Source organism: Anser brachyrhynchus (genome assembly GCF_964034855.1).
Source record: "Anser brachyrhynchus genome assembly, chromosome: 2".
NCBI classification, from domain to species: Eukaryota; Metazoa; Chordata; class Aves; order Anseriformes; family Anatidae; genus Anser; species Anser brachyrhynchus.
In genome coordinates, this window is record NC_137695.1 from 6,701,337 (window position 1) to 6,727,852 (window position 26,516).

The 26,516-nt window shown below is 47.3% G+C and overlaps 1 protein-coding gene and 1 long non-coding RNA gene across 3 annotated transcripts in view; one reads left to right on the plus strand and one right to left on the minus strand.

The window, feature by feature from the left end:
- Positions 1 to 16,317, plus strand: LOC308190391. The gene is made up of 2 exons (XR_013947149.1): positions 1 to 1,354; positions 11,262 to 16,317. It is a non-coding gene; the product is annotated as an uncharacterized lncRNA (long non-coding RNA).
- ACVR2B (activin A receptor type 2B) overlaps positions 1 to 26,516 on the minus strand; it is a 92,880-nt gene that overhangs the window by 6,990 nt on the left and 59,374 nt on the right. Inside the window, exons 2-7 of one of the 2 annotated variants that reach the window (XM_080581705.1) lie at positions 13,290 to 13,497; positions 9,454 to 9,563; positions 7,952 to 8,103; positions 6,477 to 6,620; positions 5,253 to 5,396; positions 4,263 to 4,411 (exon numbers count right to left, since the gene is read on the minus strand). In XM_080581705.1, the coding sequence (XP_080437831.1) occupies positions 4,263 to 4,411; positions 5,253 to 5,396; positions 6,477 to 6,620; positions 7,952 to 8,103; positions 9,454 to 9,563; positions 13,290 to 13,497 (907 nt within the window). Of the gene's footprint in view, positions 1 to 4,262; positions 4,412 to 5,252; positions 5,397 to 6,476; positions 6,639 to 7,951; positions 8,104 to 9,453; positions 9,564 to 13,289; positions 13,498 to 26,516 lie in introns of both variants that reach the window. The other variant, XM_080581704.1, reaches the window with a different exon arrangement.

Sequence of the window (26,516 nt, forward strand, 5' to 3'; positions counted from 1 at the left end):
AGAGCCAAGAAGCGAGTTTAGGAGGGTTTATTACAGCACGGGTCTGAATCACAGAGCAACACACCACTTTGTAACCTCTACGTTTAGCAGCCCTGGGTGGCATCAGCTCCTTCCTTCCTTCCCCAGCTGGCAAATTCAGCTGCTCCCTGCTGCTGGGTGTCCGTGAGATGCCACCAGGCAGCCCCGTGCTGCTGGGCTGGGACCAGACCTAACCCAGGGAAGGTGCTGAGGTCCCTGCTGCCACCCTGACCCCGACCACGCATTTCTTGGGTGCTTTTGTTGACTGCCATCACCTGCTGGAAACAGAGGTGACTGAGGGTGGCACAGCAGCGGTGTCATGGGGGTGCTGGCAAACAGTTTCGCTCAGCGCTGTGCTCACATGGTGTGAAAGTCTCCAGCCCTGCTCTCTGCAGGAGCTCACGCTTGGCAGGAGGGTGCTTTACAGCATGTTTCGGGCACATAACCCTGAGCATCCTCAAGCCCTGGGTACCGGGGGAGTGCGATCAGACCTCGATGCGCTGCCCAGCCATGTGGCAGTGCCACCTCCTCTCCCTGCCCAGAGGGGGCACAGGGATAAGCAGCGGGGCAAAGGAGGGAGAGAAAGCACAGCTTCAGGACAGGCACGCTGCAGAAGTTCTGAGGAAATTACCAGCAAAATAAAATCCAGATAATGAGTTTCCCACCCACAGCCTGTGTAGGCCTTTGCACCACCAGGTAACTCCGTATCCCTCCCATCCCCTCCAAGAGGTATCAAAGGAAGAAAGAAAGGGCTACATATTTATCCCATTTAGAATAGAATAGAATAGAATAGAACAGAACAGAACAGAACAGTTCCAGTTGGAAGAGACCTACCAAGATCTCCAAGTCCAACTGTTAGTCTACTTTGGGGCTAACCCAAAGCTGAAACACATCAGCACGTGCATTATCCAAATGTCTCCTAAACACTGACAGGCATGAAGCATCAACCACCTCGCTAGGAAGCCTGTTGCAGTGTCTAACTACCCTCTCAGTAAAGTTTTTCCTAATATCTAATATGAACAGCCCCTGATGCAGATTTCAGCTATTCCCACGTGTCATTAAAACAGAGAAAACCAGGACCAAGCCTTCCTTGGGAATCAGCCACAGTCTTCTATTACACTTCTGCTTTAATTGCAGGACTGACTTCCCCTGGTTGGAAAGCAAGCAGGGGAGGGGGTGAGCCCCCATGGAGACGAGCTGCCGGGATCAGCCCACGCAGCCGACCAGTGGGTGTCAGCCTTTGCAGCGGAGAGGATGGCACTGCGCTTGAAGATGACTTCAAGGGGACATTTGGGTCAGCCCTGTGCTGCAGCACTGCTGTTTCGGGGCAGCTCAGGTGAGTCTGCAGGAGGCGGGGAGGGGGGGTTGGATGGCACCGAGATGACTAACCAGCCCAGCCTCGTTCCCTGGGCTTCCCGCATTTTCATCTGAAAAGGAATGTTTGGCAATATAATTAAATTACAGACCTTAGACAGCAGATGGCAATTGTCCTGTATGCTCAGCATTATAATTTCCCTATCATCAATTCACTCAGTGACCCTGCTGATTGCAGGACATTGCAGGCCTGCGCAAAATAATTAATGAGGGCAGATACAATTGTTCCACGCTAGAGCAACCTGTCAAAATTCCTTGGGAAGAGAGAAACTGCTGGACCAGAGAAAAGAGCTGCTGCCTGTGGCCTTGGAGAAAGCATCACGTGCAAAACTCATCCTGTGTCACCCGACCCTGATTCTTAGCTTAAAACATCAGAAGGTTTGGCCAGAGTGCAGCAACACAGCAAGCTATCTGCAGCACGATGGGCATTGCTGGCTTGGGGATTAGCACGGGGGAAGTGGGTTATTCCCTTACAGCTGTGAAGCTTGAGAGAGGAATACAGGCAGGGACCCCCAGCAGAAATCTGCCTGCTGTGGCCACAGGGTTTCCAGGGACACAGGGCAGTCTTGTAGAGCCTGCAAAACATTTGCACATCTCTGTTACACCTGAAAACACCCCTAACCTACTACTTGCCGTCTTAGAGACTGGCTGCTTCCAGGCTATAGCACTTTGCCCACAGGCTTAGAAAGCAGCCATCGCCCAATGACACAGATAAATGACTTTGCTCGGTCAGCATTAGGGGATTACACCCTCCAGGACGGTACAGATTGTGCACGAGATTTCACAAAGCAGTGGCTCAGCTGGGACTGAACAGAAATTGTGCAGCACTCTTCCTGAGCCACACCTTTCCCAGGTGAAGTGAAATGTAAAGCAGGATCATTGCATGGGTGCTTGCTGCTGCTGTCCACCCACACCGCCCTTGGGGCATGTGACAGCTACCTGCTACACCTACACATGGAAGGCAGGGATTTCTTTTTGTGCTTCCTTTTTTCCCCCATATCTCTATAAACTTCCCCATTTTTCCTTCCTTCCACAAACACCCTGAGATGGCAAGAGTGAACTCAATGCAAACATACCGAGGACTGGGAGAAAGGCTTGATTCAACCCACACCCAAGAGAATTCCCACCAACACCATTAGTAAGGACCCTAAAATAGTTGCTAGTAAAAAAAGTTGCCTGAAAAGGAGAAAATACCCTTTCCAGTGTCATCCTTGAAATCAGGGAACAAGGGAGCGAGCGGACAACAAGTGGTCGGTGCATTAACCTGATTTAGACACCAGAGATTTTATTTTCAGCTTCCACGTGGGGGCACTTTAGCACCGACGAGCGATCCCATAACCTCCATCCTGCTGTGCTGGGGCCACTGTCCTAGGAGTTTGCTCAAAGTCTGCAGAGCAGCGACTCAGGGAGTCCTAACCTGGCCTTCCAGCATCTTCGCACGCATCGTGTTAACCCGTTCGGTGACGCCCCAGCTTTAAAAAGTATTCAGCACTGTTTGTTTGTTTGCAGTACAAAAGAAAAGAATGGGGTAATCTGAGGAAAATCCACTGTGTCCTGAAATCCCGCTTCTATAGGAATGTATTCAGTTCACCCGAGTGGCACGCTCTCCATCTTTTATCATTTATTAAATGGATGGGGACACTAATGAGCACGATCTGTTGCTTTAAAGCCTTTCTGTAGCTTTTCTCTGCTCCCCACCCTCAGGAATTTTCATGCATACACCGCAGCCTTTATTTTCATGGGGACAAATGTCAGGGCCACGGGGTCAGCCCCAGGAGCAGCACAAAGGCAGCTGCAGGCTCTTTCACCAGCCCCCAGCTCCCACCAACTTTAAGGTTCGGGGGGGGCCCACGGGGGCTGGGACATCCTTTTAAAAACAGAGATCATCTTGCCGTATAGGAAGACGGCCCCATTAGGTTGGATGCAGATCGCTGCAGCTGGGCACAGGGTTTAAGTCTCTCCTCGATGAAGAGCAGCGGGGGAGCACGGCTGTGGATTACCGCCCGCAGCCACACAACCCTCACAAATCCCTTCGGGAAAGCTCCCCCTCCTGCCGTTCTGCTGGCGAACAACTCGGTAGTGAGGGGGTTGGAAATGGATGATCTTTAAGGTCCCTTCCAACCCAAACCATTCTGTGAATCTACGAGGTTTTAGGCCAGGGCAAGGGACGTGGGACTGCAGGGATGGGCAAGGGCTAAAACAAGCATTGCTGCAACCAGGATGGTTTCACCCCCTTCATTTGGGATTCCTGCTGCCCCCACATGTGGGCAGGGAGGTGTTGGAAGCACAGCGCCCTTCCTCTGCTGTCTCTCATAAGCACCCTGGCAAGATTTGGGCACCATAAAACCACCGTGAAAAATAAATAGTAGCTATTTTCTACATTTCTACATTTTTCTCATCAAAACCAAACACTCAAAAGCTCCGTGGGAAGACATACAGTGGAGTTATCAGTCTAACACACGTAGGGAAGAATACGGTCCAAACCTTCAGATAGCCATACAAATACATGGATTATAATGTAACTCATCAAGCACAATCCCTGCCAAGAGAGGTTCTCCAGCAACCAGGTTCCCCTTCCTCATACACATCAAGAGAAGAGCTGAGGGCAGAGGGAAGCGCCTGCCCTTCAGACATTTGCCATAAACCACCACCAAGCACACATATTGCTTCACAAACAAGGTGCTGATTACCTGCTCTTTGCCATTTCAGATGCAGGTGAAAGAATTCTTCTCTTAGCACAGGATTTTGGGGGCTAAAAGGCATTTACTTTCCAAAAGCACAATCTCCTCCTCTGTTTGACAGCATCATTTCAAAGAGGTTGCGAGTATCTCAACAGGGAACTTGAAAAGCGTTCACAAAAGATGCCATACCTGTGTGCTATAGCAGGTTTGTGCCCTTCACCCTTGCACCAAGGGACATCTTCATGTAGGTAGGACAAGCCACGGGCCATGGTTTCTGCGACATGGCAGAGCTCATTCCAACTGATGATGTTGCCCTTCAGGTAATCCGTAAGAGACCCCTATAAAACAGGACATCGCATGTTCTTAACCACAGCCTCTGCTACGGACAGATGTGCAAATTCATCAGTTTAGAAAATGGTTTTCGTCAGTGCTTGAGAAACGTGAACCTTCATTTGAGAGGGAAAAATATCACTAGCAAAAGTGAAAATGAAGGAGAAATAAAAACCAGAAGCATTTATGAGTTCTGAGCCCTTGACAGCACAGAAAGTGTCTGATCTCCAAAACAAGCCCCAAGTCTACTTGCCTGCCAGGGGAGGGAAGGAAGGGAAAAAATGGTCTCAAAACAGAGCAAGTCGTACAGCTTAGGAAAGCGGAGAACCTTGCATGCAAGAAGATGTTGCATGGTATCAGCTGGTGGTGGAAATGATTGACTCAGTAGGCCTTGAATTAAACAGAGGGATAATGCTGCTGGCTCAACCCCGATTTGTGCATGTTTGTTTTATTTTAAGTATTAGTCATGTTTGATAACTAAAGCAATCCGTGAAAGAGGAGGTACGCCCCGAGCTTCTAAAGCAAACACAAAGCCTATCTGCAAGGGCTGGGTTGGGATCTACGTGTGCTATGAGACGGCAACCACGGCATACAGGAGCCATGGCCTTTTGTACCACCTCTCTCTCCCCAGCTCCCACCTTTCTTCATTGTGTGTTTGTGCAAGAAAACCTTGAAAGCTAAAGGAAGGGCCTTTGAAGAAGAGGAGCAGGAGCAGCCCTCCACAACCACCAGTGGCAGACTAACTGGACCAAGGGGGAGCTTCTGGGAGAATATTAGACACCAAATGCTGCTGCTTCACGCCCAGCCAGCCCTCTGCCTCCCCTGAATGTATGTGCAACGATACGTTACCTTGTCGTGGAAAGCTGTGATCAGCCAGAGCTCTGTCTCTAGGTTTGTCCCTCTTTTCTCTGCTGCGATAAATTGCAAAAGGTTTTCATGCTTCATGCCAGGAGTATTGAAAATCTCCCTCTCGCTCTGCCAAGATTGCTTATCCTAAAGCAGGGAGAAATGCACCATCAAAGATCACTCTTCCCTTTAAAGCAAACAGCTCCTTCAGCTCAGTCAGAGCTGCTCATGTTCCTCTTAATACCATTCTCCAGCGTGAGGATGTGATGCATCCCTTCAAAATGAGGGTGTTTTTCTAAAGGGTGGGTGCTGGAGGAAGAATGGAAGTTGCTGTTCTTGGTCTCCCTTCTCCAAAATTATCCTCGGCTATTCCTAAAGCGCATATTTGGGTTTGGATTCCACCCCCCTGCCCAACCTCACTGAGAAATAACATTTCCCAAGATTTCCGAAGAAAGAAGGCAGAGATAAAGCCTGTGCATGCAGCACCCAGATCTGCATTGTAGCCGTAATTGTTACGACTGCAAAATCTAATCTAGGCTCTATTGAATATTTACTAGTAGGTCACAGCTGGCATGGACAGAAGATGTGCAAATTTCCTTTAGCAACGCTATGACAACAAATACAGGGAGAAAAAATTAACGAATAAGGAGGTAGCAGAGGAGCACAAAGGCGTTTCAGTCATTCTTCTCTCATTTGACTTTTGATTGCTCTACTCTTTCCATTTACCATTCCTAGAGAGTCAAGTCAGGAGCATTCAAAGGTTTCCTGGAGTGGAAGACGTGAGCTGAGAGACACGCTGCAGTGCTGTGAGCTTGCACAGTACCAGGGCTGTGCCTCTCTCTGTAAGCTGAAAATTGTTTGCTAGGTTGGGGTCTGGGTTTAGGATTTGTGTGCCAGGGCAGGACACACAAAGCCAGGGATTTGGTCCTTTGTGCACTTCGGGCATTGCAGACCGGCTTTTAACAACACGGCCATTTGCAGTGATCCCGTGGATTTCAAAATGTGCTTGTTTGCCCTTCTTGCAGCAACAGCTACTGCAGGAAGCATTCGGTAATGAGGTAACAGAGAAAAGTATAGGGGAGGGAGGGTCCTTGAACTCCTTCCCCCAGCAGAAGAGCCCAAATACATCTTTGTAATGGTCTCGAAAATACCTCCACAGGCACTCGGAGTGTCTCAGCACTGGCAGACAGCTCTGCAAGTGAGCCCCAAAGGTGATGTCCTTCTCACCTGAATAGGGAAGATTTTCACTGCCACGTAGTCGTTCATCAGCTGAGCCTTCCACACGCAGCCAAAGCGTCCCCTCGCCTTGATCTCCAAGAGCTGCAGAGGTTTTAGGCCAACCAGGGGAGAAGGAGGTGGTGGGCCGGGGTCCTGCACAAGAGAAAAACACTGTCGCAAGTTGAAGTGAGACTGTGGAACAAAGGGGGAGGAATGGAGAGGCTGTGTGTGGGGAAAGAGAAGTGAAGAAGGGGCCTGTTATCTAATCCAAATTATTGAGATGTGCTCTTCACAGCAAGAGCAGCACTAAATTCCCTATTTTGCTTTGCAGGGTATTTGTACAGAACATATATAACAACCTATGCCTTCAAGTGTCACTCTGTGTGTCAAACCACTGCCTGTCATCCTCTGGCAAAACCTGAATTCTCCAGTGTTTTCAAAGCAATGGCTATTTTGGGCTGTAAAACACTGATGACCTCAAGGCTACCTCCTGCCAAAAGTAGGAACTTTTTCACCTTTGTGACCCAACGGCAAAATACACCTAAAACCTCCAACTGCTTTGCAGTTAATTAGGAGTGCTTCCCATAGCCCTAGCAATGGGCAGTAAACAGGTCTGTCAGCATTATAAAGATAGTATCTGTCGGGAGAACAATGCAGCCCCGACATGTGGCAATGGAGCTCTGTCCTATCTACTTTCAGCTTTGAAAGGCTCCCAGCATGGTCTGTACAGGGCAGAGGAAGATGGCAGAGAAAGCTGCTGGCCCCTTCAGAAGAAACCAGAAGGCTCAGGGCACAGCAGAGCCAGCAAAGACCAGTTCTCGATGGCTTTGGGCTGTGAGGATGACCTCCTGCATGCATTCACTGGTGGCTCATAAAAACTGAGCTTCAACAGGGAAAAAACATCTCCTCTCACCCCATAAAACTGATAGGGACTTTCTAATCTCTACAATCTCCACTCCTCCGCAAAGTTGGCTGAAATTAGGCAATGGGTTTGACGGTTTTGGAGGAAGGGTAGCCACCAAGCAGGGTTGTGTAACTCCATCCCTTAGGAATTTTGGAAATGGTGATAACCCGGTCTAAACCCACCAGCCTCACAGGGGGTGCTAACACCGTCATGGGGCTGACTGTAGCGCTAACCTCATAAAGATGGAGAAGAAAAGTTAGGGCACCTGAAAAGTGTGAAATTTGAAGAAAAATGATGAAATTGTTCATGATAAGGGTGGTGAGGCACTGGAATGGGTTGCCCAGAGGAGCTGTGGGTGCCCCATCCCTGGCAGTGCCCAAGGCCAGGCTGGATGGGGCTGGGGGCAGCCTGGGCTGGTGGGAGGGGTCCCTGCCCATGGCAGGGGGTGGCACTGGGTGCGCTTTGAGGTCCCTTCCAACCCGAACCAGTCGGTATTGTAGATACACTGAGCAGCCTCTGTGCCTTCCATAATGTACAAACAGAGGGAAACGACTTGGAGAAGCCAGAAATTTCTCCTCACCTCATTGATGTCGACGTGCCCGTAGGGGGGCTTGCGGTGCCGATACATCCAGAAGGCCAAAAGGATGGCCATTGACAGGACAGCAATGGGGAGCAGAGAGTACACCAGGATGTTGAGCAGAGAGGGCGTTGGTGGTGGTGGCTCGTATATGACTGTGAGGAAAGATCAAGGAGAACATGGGGAAGGACCCTTTAGAAGCATAACCACGCCGTGAGCTACCTGTCCAGACATAACCAAATACTGTCCTTTCTTCTGCTCCTAAGTCAACAAGGCTTAGTGGCATGTCTCATCACATCCATTCACAAGGCTCCAACATTTACTCTTTTCCATACTGCTATTACCAACAGTCCAGTGGTCCAAAGCACACTTTGCAGAATGAGCTTCCCTCTGACCTTTATTTAAGATGGGCATTCTTACTGGGATACGTAAAGGCCGAAAATTTCCTCCTCTTAACCCCTCTGAAGATATGAATCGAGCAGAGCACAAAACCCCTCACGGAGTTGCTTTGCCTTGTGCAGTGATTGACAAGACGTCAGTTTTCAGTAAAGTGCTGCAGGAGCCACAATCAAATGCACTATTCCCACAGTAGTTCTTGTTCCAAATTACATCAGTGCAGTTGAGACACAAACAATGGGAATACTAAATGGAGCCATGTTGCTATGTTGGAGACAGGGAAGGAAAAAATAGCAAGACTTGCCAAATTAAACAAAAAAACTGTGAGAGAAAGAATATTTGCTACTAGGTTGCTACGGGTACATTAATAACAGGAGATAATAAAAACCATGTAAACAATTAAAAACCTAACAGGAAAGCCCAGGAAAATCTGATAATGGTCTCTGGGAACATCTCAGTAAATGCAGGTAGTTGATAGCAAAAGAAATCATCTTACGGAAAAGATACACCTGCTTTAATAATTTTTATTGAATGATACTTGAATGTGAGCCTACGGCAAAAAGAACCAGCACTTTTCTATTAGCCTCTAAAGCAGGACCGACTATGACTTTTTTTTTCCTTGAAGTACATCCAAAACCTCACACCCATTCCCTCTTAATCCTCAGACCAACACAACACCGCCTTTCAGCCAATAAAAAAGCAAAAACTCTGGATGCCCGAGGTTTTTGGAGTCTTGTGAAATGAAAATCTAAGAAGTAGGTGTCAAAATGCCTTTAAGAGATTGAGTCTTGATCCCCCTTGTGTAAGTTACACTGACCTCTTCCTTCAGAGCTTGTAAGGGCCCACTGTGAACATCCACCACCAAGAAAACCCTATCCTCACTAGTGATGGACGAGGTGTTGGTACAACACACTTTATCCAGAGTTAAATGACATTAAAAAACTGTTCTTAAAGAACCTCAGCAGAAGGATTTGAGAAGTTTGTAAGCAAATGACAATTTGCGTCCTGTCAGATGCATTTTTGTGCTCAGCATCCAGCAACCCAAAGTCATCACAATCTGGGTCAAGGCAAAGAGACCCCCCAGTTCCTCATCCACAGCAGTCACTCACCTTCTGGGCCGGTTACTTCAGGCAAGTGGGTGAACTTCTCGTTGCAATAGTTGCCCTCGCAGCAGCAGAAAAAGACTTGAGGGTTTTCTTCTGTGGCTACACACTCCTGCCTGCGTCAGGGAGGGACACGCACACCAGCAAAGGGAAGAGAAAAACAATGTCAGCCAACTCGTGTCTTTGGGAGCAAATGCAGACATCCCGCAAAATCGTCTTCTCCACATGCCTTGTCCTGCCGGCACAGCCTGGCAGGCTCTGCTTACAGGAAACCCGGCACTCACATACCCCAGTGGATAGCAAGGACCCTTGAAAAGGCCATAAAGGAAACAAATGCTTCCATATGTACTGAAGGCATTAGATGGTGAATAATAAATAACAGCAGGCTCCGCTAAGTGAATGAGAAGCAGAAAAACAACGGAGAGGTGCCTCGCATCCTGAGTCGTGCCTCTCCTGCAGCCTGTACCTATGCTGCCAGGGGAGAGAGGTGTTTGAGCATGCAATTAAAGCTTGTGCCATAAAGCTCGTATGAAGAGGGCTGTGCTAAGACTGCTCTCACAGGCGTTAGCATCCCTAACTGTACGCGCCGCAAGACACCTGCAGGGCCTCTGATTGCTGAAGGCAGGAGGGAGGCTGGAAGTTTGTTGGTTTTTTTTGAGTTTTATCTTCAAGTGCCATCTCCTTCCCCTTTAAAAAAATCCCATACCTGTACGAAAGCCTTTAAGGAATTCAGGTTGCAGCCCTCGCGTTTCTAATTTCCCCTTTATCAAGGCAGCCTTCTTGGTGCTGTTTCCCTCCCCGTTTTGCAAGGCGTGAGGGGGCTTCCACGTGCCAGAGCAACTCCACTTCCCCCCATCCTCCCTCTCCCACAGATCAATGCAGAAGAGATGATTTCTGCAGGGCTCCAGCAGTTCTTTCTTTCTGTTTCTTGAATACCCACTTCCCTTCCCTGCCACTTTTCGCGGTGTTGCCCTCTGCTTTTAGTTATTCTGCTTGCAGAGCTGCTCTCTGCAGAGAGCTGTATCAAACTATTTCCTGAAGACCAGCTAAATTATATGCATAACTTCCTTCCTTCAACCACTCGGAGGAAGTAGCGAAACAATCATATGTGTTTGACATTATTACTCATTTATGAACCCATGCCAAGCCTCCCTTTCCGTGGTATCACTGACTTAATGCCACGAGGAGGATGGAAAGGGCTCTCTTAAATCGTCATGCAGGGTAGTTGTCAGGACTTTATTCCTTTCGGGGGAAAAAAAAAAAAGGCAGCTTTAGCTGAAACGCCTCATGCCAGGCCTCAGCTGGGAAGCACTTGGTTGGTTTGGGGGGCTTTTTCTTTTTCAACTTCAAAGAAGAAAGCAGCTATTTGAGTTATTCAAATGGACACAGATATTTCAACAAGTTAAGCAATGCTTCCAGATGCTTTTCCTTGAAATCAGATAACAAGCCATTTGGATTTAAAAGCATCGGTATTGGAGTCTTCAATAGCAAACACATCCTTTGCTAAATCTGTTGGTTAAGAAATCAAGCTAATGAGTGAAAACAGCCTGCTCCACATCTGCAATTCATTATCCCTGTCTTTCAGTTGGTGCGCGCTCAGGGCAGCCATCCAGGTACATCTGACATGTTATACTTAGCAAATATTAAAAATGATATAGTGGGAGAGAATGACACATTTTTCTATGGCAGCGAGAGCACGTTTCGAGGCAGTTCACGTGCTCTTCAAGGGAATGTGAGCACGACCTCTCCGGTGGGGCTGTGTAAATAAACAAATAGCACCCGGTTGATTTTTAACCAGTCCCCTTTCTCTACAGCCTTCAATGCACGTGTGCCGCGTTCTGGTTTCCTTAATATAAAGAGCAGAGGAAGGAGCCCTCATCCTCAGCATCCCGACTGTTGCTGTCCTGCAGTTGTCACCTTCCTGTGACACAGTTACAAGCCTGTCTTGTAACACCAAGTGCTGCTGATGTGCTGAGCCCAGAGATGCTGCAGGAGGACCCAGCCGGGCCATGTCCTGTGTGCAGGGGACACTGCAGGGAGCTCCAGGTGCATCGCCCAAGGAGCTCAGCACCCAGGAGCTCAGCATCCCGCACAAAGGTGCCGCAGATGAAGAAGGGAAGGGCAACAACACAGCACCGCTGATTGCAAAAATCATCTTTTAAGCTGTTTTTGCCATCATGGGATGCGACGCTACCTGCATGAAAGACTGAAGAGGGCACTCAAGGGAACAAAAAAAAAAAAAAGACTCGATTTAAACAGCCCTTATTTAATTAAAGTTAACCTTTATTTCAAATGCTGCCTTCAACACTTGCACTGTTTGCTAATTCTCAGAACATCTTTTAGCTCTGCCCTGAACTGCGACTTTGAAGAATCGGGCTGCAGGATAATGGATGCTCAACCCCAGGGCTGAGAAAAGGCTTGTGAGGAGCCCTGGAAACTTTTAACCATTGTAACGAAGCAACACGTTATGACAAAGATTAAGAAGCACTACATCCCTGCGCGGAGACTCTCAGTGACAATACAAGTGTCACTGTGTACGAGAGCAGGCACTGAAAGGAGAAATCTGTTTACAGTAAACACTTCTGCTTGGAAGTAGGGAACTGGCGTGACCTTCTGTTCTCAGAAGGATTGGCATTAAAAAGACTAATGGGCCGAGAAGGATTGATTTATCAGTTAAAAATAAAAAGTTAATTTTATACAGAGCCCAACCATGCAACTGGCAAGGGAATAGGTGTGGTAGGAAAGCAAGCCTAGCGCTAATAAGAGAAGGAAGATGAGGAACTAACTCACAGCTGGGACATGCCAAGACAATAGGCACAAAACCAGGGACACCGTGCAATGACTAAGGAAAACTTCCAGCCATCGGACAAAGCTGGTCCCAGCTAAAGCCCACAGCTTAGGACCTGGTGTCCTAAAACCTTTGGAATCAGAAGCTACAAAAACGATGCTGTGATTGCACAAAGGTGACAGCAGCTTATGCTGCTGTGATACCGAGGGAAATCCTTGAATTCTGTATTCTGATACTGCTTATTGATAGGGCTGGGCTTTGTTTGGTTGGTGCTTGTTGTTTTGTTCTCGCTTTTAACAGAAACGCTGCCTGAGCTCAGAACTACTGAGCATTGTCCTTTTGAACCGGGAAACTTCAGAGGGCTGTTTTCTTTAGCTGGAGTTATTTTCCCCTCTGTAGAATTGCATTAAGGGAAATGAGAAAAGACTAGCTTATTCTCCCAGATATTTAATGAGGCCGGAGCCTTCGTACTACAAAGCTGCTCTGCTTTTCAGCTCGCTACAGGCAGCAACACGCAAACATGAGCTTTACTTTTGCTGTCCCACTCTTTCTCCCAGCCCATCTCTTCGCTCAGCCGAAGAACAGTCAAACTTTTTGCAACATCACAAATGCCAGAATATCTCAACCTCTAAACACCCCCAGATATCTGTTTGGTTTTTTTTTTGTTTGTTTTTTTTTCTTCTAGAGAGCTCCAAATGATTCCAAGTTTTCCTTTGTATCGCCAAATGCTCTTGGAAGAACATATTGCTCTTCGTTTGATGGTACAGGACACGTTTTTCAAAGCATGCCAGAATTATCAAAGCTTTGCTAAGGGAAAGGAGAAAAAAAAAAAAAAAACACCACACAACAAAAAAACTTAAAGTGCATTTTGCAGCCTCTATTTAGAAACTAAAGCGACAATTTTGAGAGCTGCATTAGCAACAGAGGTAATTACTGGGGATGAATGGGCCAATTGACTTGGACTTGCTTTCTTTTCCTCGATGCAGAAATCACAAGCTTTTGCACTTAGAGCAACAATTAAACCTGCCTTCAGAGAAACCAGTTAGGCTATTACCTGTCATAACAGTTGAAGTCGTCTAACCAGCAGCCTTTCTTCACCAGCTCGATAGAGCCCGAGTTGTTTCTCCAGGAGGCATAGCAGTGGAGCCGCTTGTCCTTCTCCCCCTCGCAGCGCTCCACGCCGCTCTGGTTGGTCTTCTCCAGCTCCCAGTTGGCGTTGTAGTAAATGCATTCCCTTGTCTCCGCCTCCCCGTGGCCTGGTCCTGCAGCAAAAGTCAAAGCCCAAGCACGTTCAAGCAAAATCACTCACAGATCTCGGGAGGCGCATCTCCACGGGGCTTTGGTTTGGGTGACGCACGCGTTGGTATCGAACAATGCTTGTCATAGACACGAGCTTCAGCATGGCGTGTTCTCCTTTGCCAATTTGAGGTGGAGAGCGGAGATCAGGTTGGCCTCGGCTCACACCAGGAGCCTGTGGTGAAGTCAAGAGCCCAGCACAGACCCCCCAGGTCCCCTCTGGCCAGTGCCTCAACCACAGGTCCCTAGCACAGGGAGGCACACAGCAACCCATGCCCAGTATTTTTTAACCACAGAAGGCCTGTTTAGGAAAGAGAACCTCCTAGGGTGCTGCTTGCCACATGCAGGGCTGTCACACAAGGTAGTTACAGCCTCCCTCTCCACCACTATTTCAGGAAACACCATGTAAAAATAAAGGGTTTATTATGTGGGTAGGACATAACTGGGAATAGAGAATATTCATCCTGCAGAGGAGGGCCAGACCGGTACCAAGTCCTCACTTAGATCCCATTTCAGGCTTATTTCGCTAAGCCTCCTCATGCTAAATGCCATGTATTTATTTCATGCCGCCTCTCCACCCGAGCAAGACCCTCAGCAAAAGCAACTCCACTCCCCGAACAACTTTGGTCACCCCACACAGACCTCTGGCCACCACAAACCAAGGTCTCTCTATGGAGAGCCTGTCTTTTTACTACATCACAACCTCGTATCAAAGAACCAAGGAGTTCTTGCAGCCCCTAAAGTGAAGCAATTCCTCCACGGCCATCAGACCGCACAGCAGAAACACAATTATAGATACATCAGTTTAAAAAAGGAGTTAAACAAGGACATGGTGATATCTGCACATGACATATTTTGTCTTAAACCTTAGAAATCCTCTCTTCATTTGGAAATACTCTGCATCACCGCATTTTGATGATTTGTTTAAAACGAGAGGAAAGAAGGAAACCAAACACACGAGATGTAAGCAGATAGCCAGAAATAGCACCACGAAGCGCGTGGCTTTCTGAATCCTGAGATGTTCTGCAGCCATCTGCCCTTGGGATCACCCAACCAAGGCAAGGTCAGACCGGGCTGTTACACTGATGGATCGCAATCACAAAAAAAATGTAGGTATCCCAATAAACTGTGTGGACAATTGGGTAAAACACATGAATGGGTCCCACAGGATGGTGAAATGAAAGTGCTGTGCTCCCAGAATAGCCAGAGCTTTGCAAAACACTGAACTACGCTTCTGGCAGGAAAATTTTGCAGTGTTTTTATGACTCTGCCTTCTCCCAAGGCCGTGTGTGCAACTTTTAATGTTGGGTTTAAGGTGGTCAGGGCCACGTCTGGATGATCTAAATGCAACTTCATCTGTGATTCCTGCTCCACAAGGCAAAGCAGCCACTTCTGAAAGGTCTCTAAAAGGTGATTCAATTCAGCTTTCAGGAGACACGGAGCAGTGAGTGGTTTACAGCTGGCAGAGAAAACACCCAGCCAGGCACAGACATCAGCTCCTGGCCTTGGACACTCTTTGTAACATCGCACTTAGCCCATCTGAACACCCATCCACCGCCAATGTAAGCACACTCACCACCCTGAGCTGGAGAAGGCAGCACTGCTCCCACCTGAAAAGCTGAAGTGTGAAGATTAAAGGACTGGTCCCATGTGAACAAGGAGGGAGCCTGAACTACCTTCCCACAGCCTGCAGCTCCTGAAGCCCCCACATCTCCAGACTGTCACCAGCATCAGCTTCCAGTTGTGCAGTGCACAGTGCACTCAGGAGACGGCACTTGAGCTGGAGATGGCAATCAAGCTATTGATGCAGCCTTCTGCTGGCCACAGGCAGCAGGTAAGGAGTGCACAGCGTCACAGCACCCTGAAGCTTGGAGAAGATCTTCGAGATCATCAAGTCCAACCATCAACCTGACCTACCGAGTCCTGACACCAAACCACATCCCTTAGTGCCACGTCCATGTCTCTTAACACCTCCAGGGATGGGGACTGCACCACCTCCCTAGGCAGCCCGTTCCAGTGCCTAACCACCCTTTCCATCAAGAAATTCTTCCTGATGTCCAATCTAAACCTCTCCTGGTGCAATTTGAGACCGTTTCCTCACGTCCTATCACTTGTCACCCGAGAAAAGATTACCTGGTACACAGCAGAAGTGTGACCACAAGAAGACTGACCACAAGAAGACTGACCACAAGAAGTGTGACCACGGTGGCTGCGTGGGCTGGGGGTGATGTGCCCAGCCTGCTCCCGGTACTGACACACCTAACCTCAGCAATGGGTAATTCTTGTGGTACTTAGCAAACCCATCGGACTAGGAAGATCTCTTTGCATTTTGAAGAGGTGTTCGATTCTTCAATAACTCTTTTTTGGGAAGAATGTTTCATCTTCATCGTGGGAGAGACTGGAAGGGAGGAGGGGTACGAGCAAGTCATAAAGCTGACTTCAGGAACTGGAAATTATATTCAAAGCACACACGAACAAGAGCTCAATTTCAATAGCACCTGCAGGTTTTATCGGCACTTGCAAAGCTCCATCTGAGTTTTCCTCTGACAAGTTGCTTACTATAATAAAAACAACCTACCAATATCCCTCAACACGGAACAGTGTCAATATTGACACTCCTTGTTAAAGCCTTGATATTTGTTCTGCTGCTACTTATGCTGTGCTTTGTTAGGGCAGATTAAGCGTTTTTGCTAAATAAGAGTTAAATCAGCAGGAAAGCGAGGGAGCATCGCCTCGTGTGCAGAGGGGTTGATGTCTTTTTATTTATAAAGGAATGGGTAAATATCTTAGCATCATTGTAATACTTAACATGGCTTCCAGCTGATACTCACTGTTACCTTGTGGTCCACTCCTCGAATCCCATTTTGTAATATCTTTTCCATCAGCCCAACCCAAATCCTGCTTCTGCACTAGATGGAAATTTCCTCTCCCTCCCCCAGCCAAATCTCCCAGAAAGGAGGAGATTTAATGAACCATTTGGCTGGGAAGCAGCCCCAAAATCTAATCCCAGCTCAGCTACCGCTGTCTGTAACCTCAAGCAATATTGGGCAGCCTCCGCTTTCTCCACCTGCGCCGAGGGCCGATGCAATGCACAAAGCTGTGGGGAGATTTGAGGTTTCCGCTGTGCTTTGAAAAGAGAAACTTCAGCCTGCTAAATCCTGAGCTCAGCCCAGGCTCCCTTCCCCCAAGACAGTTGTCTTTTCTGGAACAAGTTTCAGATTAAGAGTACGATCTGCTTGCAAACACGCAAAGCGAACTCTGCAAACAGCAACCGCGCCAAGAAAACGGCCTTTCGCAGTTTTTTCCCCCTATCAAAGTTGAACAAAAGCACGTACAAAGTTTGGGATGGATGACTAAATACACATACGTTTCCCTTAACACCGCACTCAAGGATGCTCACCTTCGGGAGACGCTTTAAAAGTCCCGTGTGTTTGCTACATGCTTTCAGATCTTCTTAAAAAGCCCCTTGGTGAGCATCCCCAGCCTGCTGGGTGCCCGGAGCTGCAGGAAACCCTTCTGCTTGTGCCTGAGAAGGTCTCAGCATGAAGGACACAGCTCCAGGAGTGGTTGTTGATGTGCCCACTGCTTCAGCTCATCAGGAAACCCTCCCACCTTGCTCTGGGATGGATCAGGCAGAGAGCAAAGTTTGCAGCTGGCTGCCTTATCTGCATTCGCTGTGTTAAAACCCCCTTGCAATGGAGGGAGAGAAGGGTTAAAAATGGGATTTGTCCCTTGGAGGGGGAGTAAGAGGAGGAAACCTCTGCTCCTGCTTCTTCAAGGCGAGAAGGTCTTGCTGCCTCCTGTTTCCCCCTTCCGTCACGGACACATACCCAGTTCCCCAAATCCCCATTAGGTCTGCAAGAAATGCCAGGCTGGAAGCTGCTGCGGGTGGGAGAGGTGCAACTGAGCCGTGCCCCGCTGCTTGCTTCAAGCTGCAGGAATCAGAGGGTTTTGCCCCAAAAAGGGCAAGGGAAGCACTCTTCTCCTTCCACCCGTGCACACCCGATGCAACAAGGCTTGGCTTGGAACACGGGCTTCTCTTTGTGCACAGCAGCACCGACTGGTTTTAACACCACAACCTACAAACACCCATGCAGTGAATAAAATCTCGAGTCCTGCTTGAAATCGAAGAATAACGAAGAATTAAGGCTTTGCACCAGCGACTTGGTTTCTGGCACCCTGCTGCACCAAGCTGGAGCTTCGGGGACGATGCAGCACGGCTTCTCCCCAGCCTTCCTCGAACAGAAGCCATGCACAAACATCCTCAAAGCACCACCCAGCCCAAACAACACCCAGCGCCCCAACGCTACGAGGACAGAGGGAGCCCACCCACCAGCACCCAAATTCAGCCGAAAAGCTGTCATCAGCCTGATTCCCTCAGGTGGATTTTCTGCTCCAAATGAGCGGAGCATCACCAGGGTTTTGCCGAGCAAGGCCCCCAAGCATCCATCCGAGGCAGGTAATGATGGAAGAGGAGCCGAGGCACCGTGCGACGCGGGAGGACCACTCCTGCACCTGGGAGCCGCCAGGCGCACGGGGAGCTCATTAAACAGGGTCCTCCTGACCCGCAGGACCTCAGCCTTGGGACCTTGCTGTTGATCTGAGACTCAGGCTCTGCTCTCCTCATTTGGAGCGGCCGACAGATCAACGGGGCTGTGTCATTATCCGACAGCCGCTAAATTATAGCCAGGATCCTGTGTAGCAGCGCCAGGTCTAGGTGTTAGCAGTTGCTGGGCTCCTAACTCATAATTAGATACACAGGGAATATCTTCCCCAAGGCTGAAGGCTGCTATAAATCTCAGCTCCTTATCTCTGCCTGCCCCCTTTTTAAAACCTAAAATGAAAGTATATACGAGAAGATGGGATGTGTCAAAATAGTCTGCATAAACACGGAGTGATTTCCCAGACAGTCTGTTTGCCTAACTGTCAAAACCACCGGGCTTTATACATGAAACTGTGTATGCAACTGAAGTTATTTGCAAACACTTAGTTATGTCCCTATATAGCTATTTGTACATGTAATTTTATAATATAAAATGACAGAGATTGTACACCGAATTGGGGTAATTGCCCTCTAATTTGGAGGGTAATTGCATGTAGCAATTAAGCAACTGCGGATGCATTCTTGCATGTGTGATTATGAAAGTCGGGCCCTTTGTTTGAGGTTTGGTTTTGTTTCCAAGAGCTATCCCTCAACTCACGGCACGGTTTGGGCAGGCTGGGGACTGTGAGGGTGCTGGGCGTTCACCTGGCCGCACAGCATCCTCCGGGGCGAGCCACTGCAGCGCGGGCACACGCACGCCCCTGGCCCTTGCTCAGCACCCATGGGGATGCTCACCCAGCCACCAGGGCTGCCTTTTGGCACAGGGACAACATTTGGTTGGGGAAACAACGATATGAGCAGGTGTAGAGCACACCAGGAGGCATCAGGTGCAGGAGGGAAAGGCAACGAAATAGGGCTGCTGCCCCCAGCTCTCCCTGCCCCAGACACCAGCCCTAAAGTTTCACGCAAGTCTGGAATTTAAAGGAACTCCAGTTGTTGTTGCTAGCGTTTCAGATCACGAAACCAAGCCAGGAGAAGCTTGCAACTGGAAAAGTTTGGAAAACGTTGCTCTAGAGAGACCACCCAGTTGCATCTCTGCAGAGCCTATAACGAATCCACAATTAGTATGTGGTGCTCCAGCGCGTATTCCCCGAGCGCAGTGATTTCATTCCTGCCGTCCTTAAATAATAGGTCTAAATACGTTTTTAGGCAAAGCATCAAACCAGCGATGACATCTGTGGTTAAGTACATAACCGTGCGTGAGGATTTAAAGACTCGCTGCTCGTATCCCCCGCTCTTTCACCAAAGCTTTGACACGGCGAGGCCCCACGTACCAGAAACAAGCCAAAATTTCGCTGTGGCCCTGGGGACCCCGGGGCTGGCAGCCCAGCCCCGTGCCCACGGACACCCAGGCGCAAGCCCCAGGCTCAGCCCTTCCAGGCAGCTGGGTGTGGGAGATCCTCCAGGGCAGTGCCTTGGCTAATTAAAAATCCTGGTAAAAAATCAACTATTTCAAAACGTTTTGGCTCTCGAGCCGGCTCAGGTAAAAGCAGCCCATGCAGCACTGAGAACATAACGCCAAGGGAGGATATTACTTCGAATTCTGTTTTCTGTCAATAGATTTGGCATATCCCACGATAAAAGAGCTCCAAGTTTTCTAGTCAATCAATGGCTGTTAATCTATTATCTCAGCATCTATTGCCATGGTAACCTGCAATGATGCCATTGACAACCAGTCTCAAAAGGACAGGAGGCTTTAAGTCATTTTCTTTTAAAATTAAAAAAGGAACTTTAATATTAAGAAATACATCCTCCCTGCTCACCAGGGATGACAACTCAGGGCTTCTATATTCACACCATGACTCACGCTTCACAGCTTCCACGGACATCCGTGTAGCAATCCCCTCCCCATATATCTCTTTTTTAACTTGGGCTTAAGTCTGTTAAAAGATAACAAGGAAATTATTTAAAAGAATTAGATCTTTATTACAATTTCCCCCCAAACTGCCAGTTAAACCTGTTTTGTAAAATAGAAGGAGCACGCTTTAAGTCATTACCACCGACCGGGGGAAAGGATGCAATAAAGATTTAATCCCTCTGAATGATTTCCCTGGCATTTTAAGTCAAATAGGGTGGGTAGAAAAAGGACTCAGTGAAATACGGAGCGCGCACGCACACGCGCGTGGCCGGTGAGATTAATCTCTTGGCCCAAAGGGGAGGATCGGGCAGAAAAAGGCTTTGTAAATCATTTCTCCGGCCAGGCAGAGGGATCCAAGGAGGTTTGGCCAGGTCAGCGGCTGGACTGGCGTGCAGCAGGACAGAAATGTTGCCAGCAGTTAATCAATTTTTGGAAGCAGTGCATTTTTTTTTTTTTACTTGAACTCAGCTGGTTGTTCCTATATTTTATCTAAAGAAGAGATCATTTTAGTTAGCCATTAGAAAAATCCTATTTTGTACCATTTCGGTTAAAGACAAAGCCAAAATGTAATTAGATTTCTCCCTTTGCATTGCTAACTGTTTCTGTCTCCCCAAAAAAGGTTTTAGTTCTTTAATAAAGCCATCAGGGAGATCAATCAGAAGCATTTAATGCCATGGTGCTTCTGCAGTTCATGTTTAAATGCACTCAGGGTCACAAACGAGGCAATTTGGACAGCAGCGCTCAAACTGGATTAGTAATAACACACAAAAAGGCCCAATTTCTTTTCTCTTTTTTCCTTTTTTTTTTTTTTTTTTTAACACAGACACGCACACACTCCTCCACTGCCCACAGGAGGATAAAAACAAACTGAAGCCAGCCTCAACCAACGCGACGCTACACACCAAAAACCGGCCCCGCACACGGGCTGAGCTGCTCGTCCCCAATGTGTCACCTCCCCGAAGGACACCTGCATGTCCAGGACCATTGCCACAAGTCTACCAGGAAAATGCCAAGCTTATCTCCACTGACTCCTCTGCACCACCAGTCTTAAGGAAATGTCTTTCTTGCTATAGGATTTCCATAAATGAGAGGTCGCTTCTTCCCCTGATCCGTGAGTTTTTGAACAAGCATATCGTTTTTTCGGTATTTCTTTTTTTCTTATTCAAGATGCACATTTGTAAAAGCATTAAGCAGACAATTTATTTGCCTTTGGGTAGCAACAACTACTCTCTGGCATGAAAAAGGACCCTCTTGGGATACACATTGTGCAAATAACCTACCAAGAAGGTTGTGTCAACCCCCAAACTTTGCAACCTTGGCGAGAAAATATTAGAATTTAATGACAAGATAAAGATATTTCCAACTACACTCCTAAAAATCAAATACAGGGCAGATTTTGACCAGATGCCACAAATCACTAAGTAAAATATGCAGCAAATTCTGAAATGACATTTAAAACAAAATCGTTTGTTCTCTCCCATTCTCCTCGGGAGACAGCATGAGGTCTCAAAAGAGCATGGGAGGAGGAAGTGAAATCATGTTATGTTCATAAATATTTTCTCCCTGCATGCTGAAGTTTTGAAAAGCATTCAAAGCAAGCCTACAAAACCAATTTCCTTCACGGCAAAGGGATGAGGATACAGGAGCATCTCCTTGTGGAGTGCAGAGACTTAAAGAAGAGCGATAGCCATGCGGTGATACCTTTCCCAGCCATTTCACACGTGCCTACTCCATCCCACCACCTTCATCCTCCCATGCTGCTGTCACCTGCAGAAATGCCCTTTCAGAGCTCCTTATTTCTCAGGTCTTCTCTAGGCAGAGCCTGATGTGTCTAACACACCATGCACACCTAAAATTATGGTGAAACAGCGCCCCTGGTAAGCCATCGAGAGTTTTGGTACCCAAACAGCAGCACCTCGATTCATAATCTACACGTGGTCCTCTGAGATTTATCAGCAGGGACATTTCAAATATGCTTTAAAATGTGCTGAGTCTACTAAGATTGGGCCCCAAGTGCTTTTCTATTGATTCTGCTTGACATTTCCAAATACCAGAATTCCAAATTTAATTCACTGGTAATTGGAAAAACTGTAATGCATGTAAATGGACAAGGAGATGTTGGAAGTCCAAAAGGTCAGGCATCAGGAAAGCATGCCCCCAAGAACTAAATGATGTTTGTTTGTCTTCTTGTCACCCTCTTCCACTTGAACGATCAAAACTCGGAGTTGGGCGGTTTTCTCAGCAGGATGGAGGAAGAATGAAAATAAAACAGCACAATCTTTCTAAACTGCCAAGACAGGGTTCAAAATCACTATTTTAAACTCCATCAGTGACCGAAATCCAAATGTACCCTAGAGAGGACTCACTTTATCAGCAGATTACACAAGTGAGTGGTAGACTCATGGAAGAATTAATCTCGTAACTCTTTGTCACTAGAAGATTCTCTCTGTCTGGAAATCTGGTTTGTAAGGTCACCCCCCTTCTCCTCCATGGCTTTACAGGTATTTAGCTTCTCCTTGCCAGCCAGGTGAAGAGAAGGCACGGGAAAATTAAAAATTTTACCAGATCTCCCCCTTTCCAATGTACAAGGACCAACCTCCATTCTAGCCTGATGATGAACATTTGTTGGCTGATCCAGAGCCTCCACTTTATCCCCTAGACAAAACCCAACTCCTGCTTCAGAGGCACAAGGGGCTTCAGCAAGAGGAAACATTGCGGGATCACACAGGGGATGCTCTTTATGTAGAGGCCTGAGTCACAGCAAAGCCCACAGTTCCCAGCCTGCTTAGATTTGCATGGTCAATGTTTTGATGGGTTATACGCCCTTTTGGGCAAAGACTCATATTATACGAAATACAGAATGACAAAATCCCCATATTTCAATATGTACTAAAGAATAAAATGTGTAAGTTTTAGCTGCTGGTCCTACCTGCAACCACCAGTGCGTGAGCGATCACTGATGCTCTGACGCCCCAGTAAGTTTAAGCTTAAAAGGTAAGAATACAACCCAAGCACAGTGCACAAACAAGCACCAGCACGATTTATAGTTTATATAATTTATAACTGGTGAAGGACAAACACACGTTACCACATCCCAGTCAGAGTTTCCTCAGTTCTGCCCACAGCATTATGTATGAAAATAGGGGATAACTCCTTGAAGCAAGCAACATTTATTATATTACTTACATCATTCTACTTTCGAAAAAAAAAAAAAAAAGCCCAAGGAAACAAACAAAAACAAACCCACAAATATGCTGACTTTTGAATGCCTTTTTTCCAGCATACACTGGTATTTCAAGAGTTAACAGGCTTCAGCCAACGACTGAGAAGGAGGCTGAACCTAGGGAGAAAGAAAAGGGAGGCAGCAAGAAAAGCAACTCTCTAGCCTTTGCAATTGCACACTAGCCTTAAGCCCTCCAAAAGGAAGTAAAGACATTCCTAAAATTCTTCACAGGATGAGAAGCAAGTTGTCAGCTGAATCAGAAGTCCATTTCTCCAGTCTTTATGCTCCTAATGGCAAATCCCACACGAGCAATTTCAAAAGCCTCCTTTACAATGGAGTATCTCCCAAGTGACTACAGCACATCTAGGACTTGTCTCTTGTTTACAGAAATATACCTTTCTCCTTTGGGCCTATTGAAAAAAGCAACCATCAAATGACCTGAGGAAGGAATGCAGCACAATCCAATAGCATCATGCAATTTCCAGTGATTGTTTCTGTTACAATAATGAAAGGCACAAAAGAAACGGCTGGATAACTACAGCGAGTCTCTAAAGACAAGTTATACAAGAGATGCTGAAGAGTTATTATGTAAAGAGACCAAAAAAAAAAATGAAATCACCTTATTAGCTTTTATCTTGATTACATGCAGTCACCAGCATTTGGATTGCACTTTGAAATAAATGTGTTTCTGAGCAGAGCTGTCCCAAAGAGCTGAAACTCTGCCTGTTCCTGAGGTGGAAAACATCAAAATAATTGTGTGCTCTTGGGCAGGTATTCTCCTTCCTGGTCTTTTACAGTGTTTTCAAGCCATAAGGAAGACTAAAACACTTTGGACCACTTTGGCATAGAAGCATTTACCTTCCATCCATGTCCAAGCTTTCTGGATGACAGGAGCTCAACAATTCCACCCCAGAAACTGCATGCATCCCCCTCCTGTTCTATTTTCTATTTAGATGCCCATTCCCATGGTGACTAAGCTCCAGTATTACAAAAAATGACATTAAATAATATTCTAGGATTCAGGAGTGTACTCCTAGATGACTTCCAAACCACAGATAGGTTTGGGAACCTCCACAAGCCCCATTTCTGAAGCTGCTCCCACATATTCAGGTGCTGACATATGAGAACAAGGAGATGGAGGAGCTCTTGCCTGGGCACTTTCAGGAACACCGCGAGTCTTTGGAGGGATTTATCACTGGAAATGTAATGAGAACCCAGGTGGTGGAGGCAGATGAGTTGCTGAAAGGAAAACAACAGTATATGGTTGGCAGCCTTGATGACACAACTGTTGCAGTGACAAGAGAAGGTTTTATCCCTGGCGATTCACATCATGTTGAGTGCTACTGGCACTGCTCTGCTGCCAAAGTCACCGTCCTGTTTCCACCACAAGTCACCCCCGACTTGCCATGCCTTGGTTTCCCCGTACATAAATAGGATGATCAACAGGCAACAGTGTGCGAAGCACTACGTGAGAGCGGGCTGCATTTCTAAGCTATCATTTTATGCAGATATCCTCCCTCTACTGACCTGAATACTCAGCGGAGAGACCTTTCCTGATTTCAGAGCGCAGGTCATACCCAACCTTGACAGAGCAGACTGCTTCAGCCTGGAGATATTTTACATTTTTTTCCCTCTCACTCCTCCGGATTTCACTAAGAGGGCAACTGAGGATCAATTCATCCTTGTTTAAAACACCCTGCAAAAATCAGGCAAACGCTCCCTCCACACCCTGCAATACGTTCATTTTAGGCTGCAGACAAACCCTTTCCCTTCTCCTCAAGAGCTTCATCAGCAAGGTGCAATAATCATTTGTTTACCTCTGCGTGCATGCGTTGTAAGACGAGAAAGGTGCCTGCAGGAACAGGCTCACGGAGGTCTGGCAGCCACACAGAGATGAGTAAACTGCAATCCTGAACACATCTTCTCACTGCCTCCCCACGCTTACATACACTCGGGGGGACAGGCGTGCAAACTACTCCCATCTGTCTAATAAAAAGGTGCAGTATGAGACATTGCTGCACACTCCTGGTAATCAGCAGGAGCAGAAATGGAAGACGTACCAGCAATAAACTCCGTTTTTACTCTAAATAAAATAAAACAAAAGAATTCCAAGGCAACGTGAAAAGTTTCCCCGTGACGGCAGCCGGTGGAGCAATAAAACCAGTCGGCTACCCACTAGGGTTGAACGTACGGCTTTTCAGCCAGTTTTCATGAACTTTGGTAACGCGTGGCAGCTGTCCAAGAAGAGCAAACAAAGTTTTAGATAACTTTTTGGAGGGTGCAGGCCTGTCCATCTGCTTCACACGGACAAGCAGGTGAATGCACCTGCCCCAGGCAGACCAGCTCTGGCCACAAGGATGGAGAGCTCTCCACCTTTTATCTTTATTTTTAAGGTCAGAGTAAACATAGGACTATGGGAGTGTTTCAGCCCGCTGCTACATGTGGACATCTCCCATGGGCATCCATCACATTTCAAACTTTCCAATATAAATACTCCAGTATGGGATTTATGTTCTTTAATATAATAACCCCAGCAAAACATAATCTGTTATTATGTTATTATCCTAGGGCTCCTTGTGAGCGCAAAGACGCGCTCTCTTCTTAATGCTGAACTAAGACTGGAGAATAATATCTCTGATTGATCTCCCCCACCTCAGGGATGGCCCCAGCTTTGCAAGGGTGAAGCCACCGACGATGCTACAATCAAAGCTGGTGGGATGCAGCTCCAAAGCAGGCCTGGAGGAGGTGGTTCCTCACGCAAAGGGCAGGTGATGTGGGGAACCCTTCCTACAGGGTGCTCAATCACGTGTATTTGCTTGTCCTGACATTCTTCCCCAGGTGTCTTTTGGCAACAGCTGGGGACAGGACACTGGGCTGGGTGGGCTTCTGTTCTGGTCCACTCTGGCCAATGTACATTGGCCATACTTCATGTCCTCAAACCAAAAAACACCATTTAAAAATATTCTGAATTTACACCTGCCATTTAAAGAGGAAAGTATGGTCATTATTCACTAATGACACATTATAAGTGACCTCTACACTGAAGCAGAGGAACCTGTCCGTGCCCACTCCACTGCATCCTGGGAGAAGACATGGTCCAAGAGTTTCAAAGGCAGTGGAGATGCTCATGCAGGGCAGCCAGCCTTATCTATCTTAAAATGATTCTCAAGGGGGATGAAAACAAGTTTTAAATGTCTCAGAGTAAGCACTACAAGCCACTACATAGTTTGAAAATCTAAGCCAAGAGGAGAAGTCCCCACAGTGCTCTGTCTGAGCCGGCATCTTGCAACCACGTTTGAGC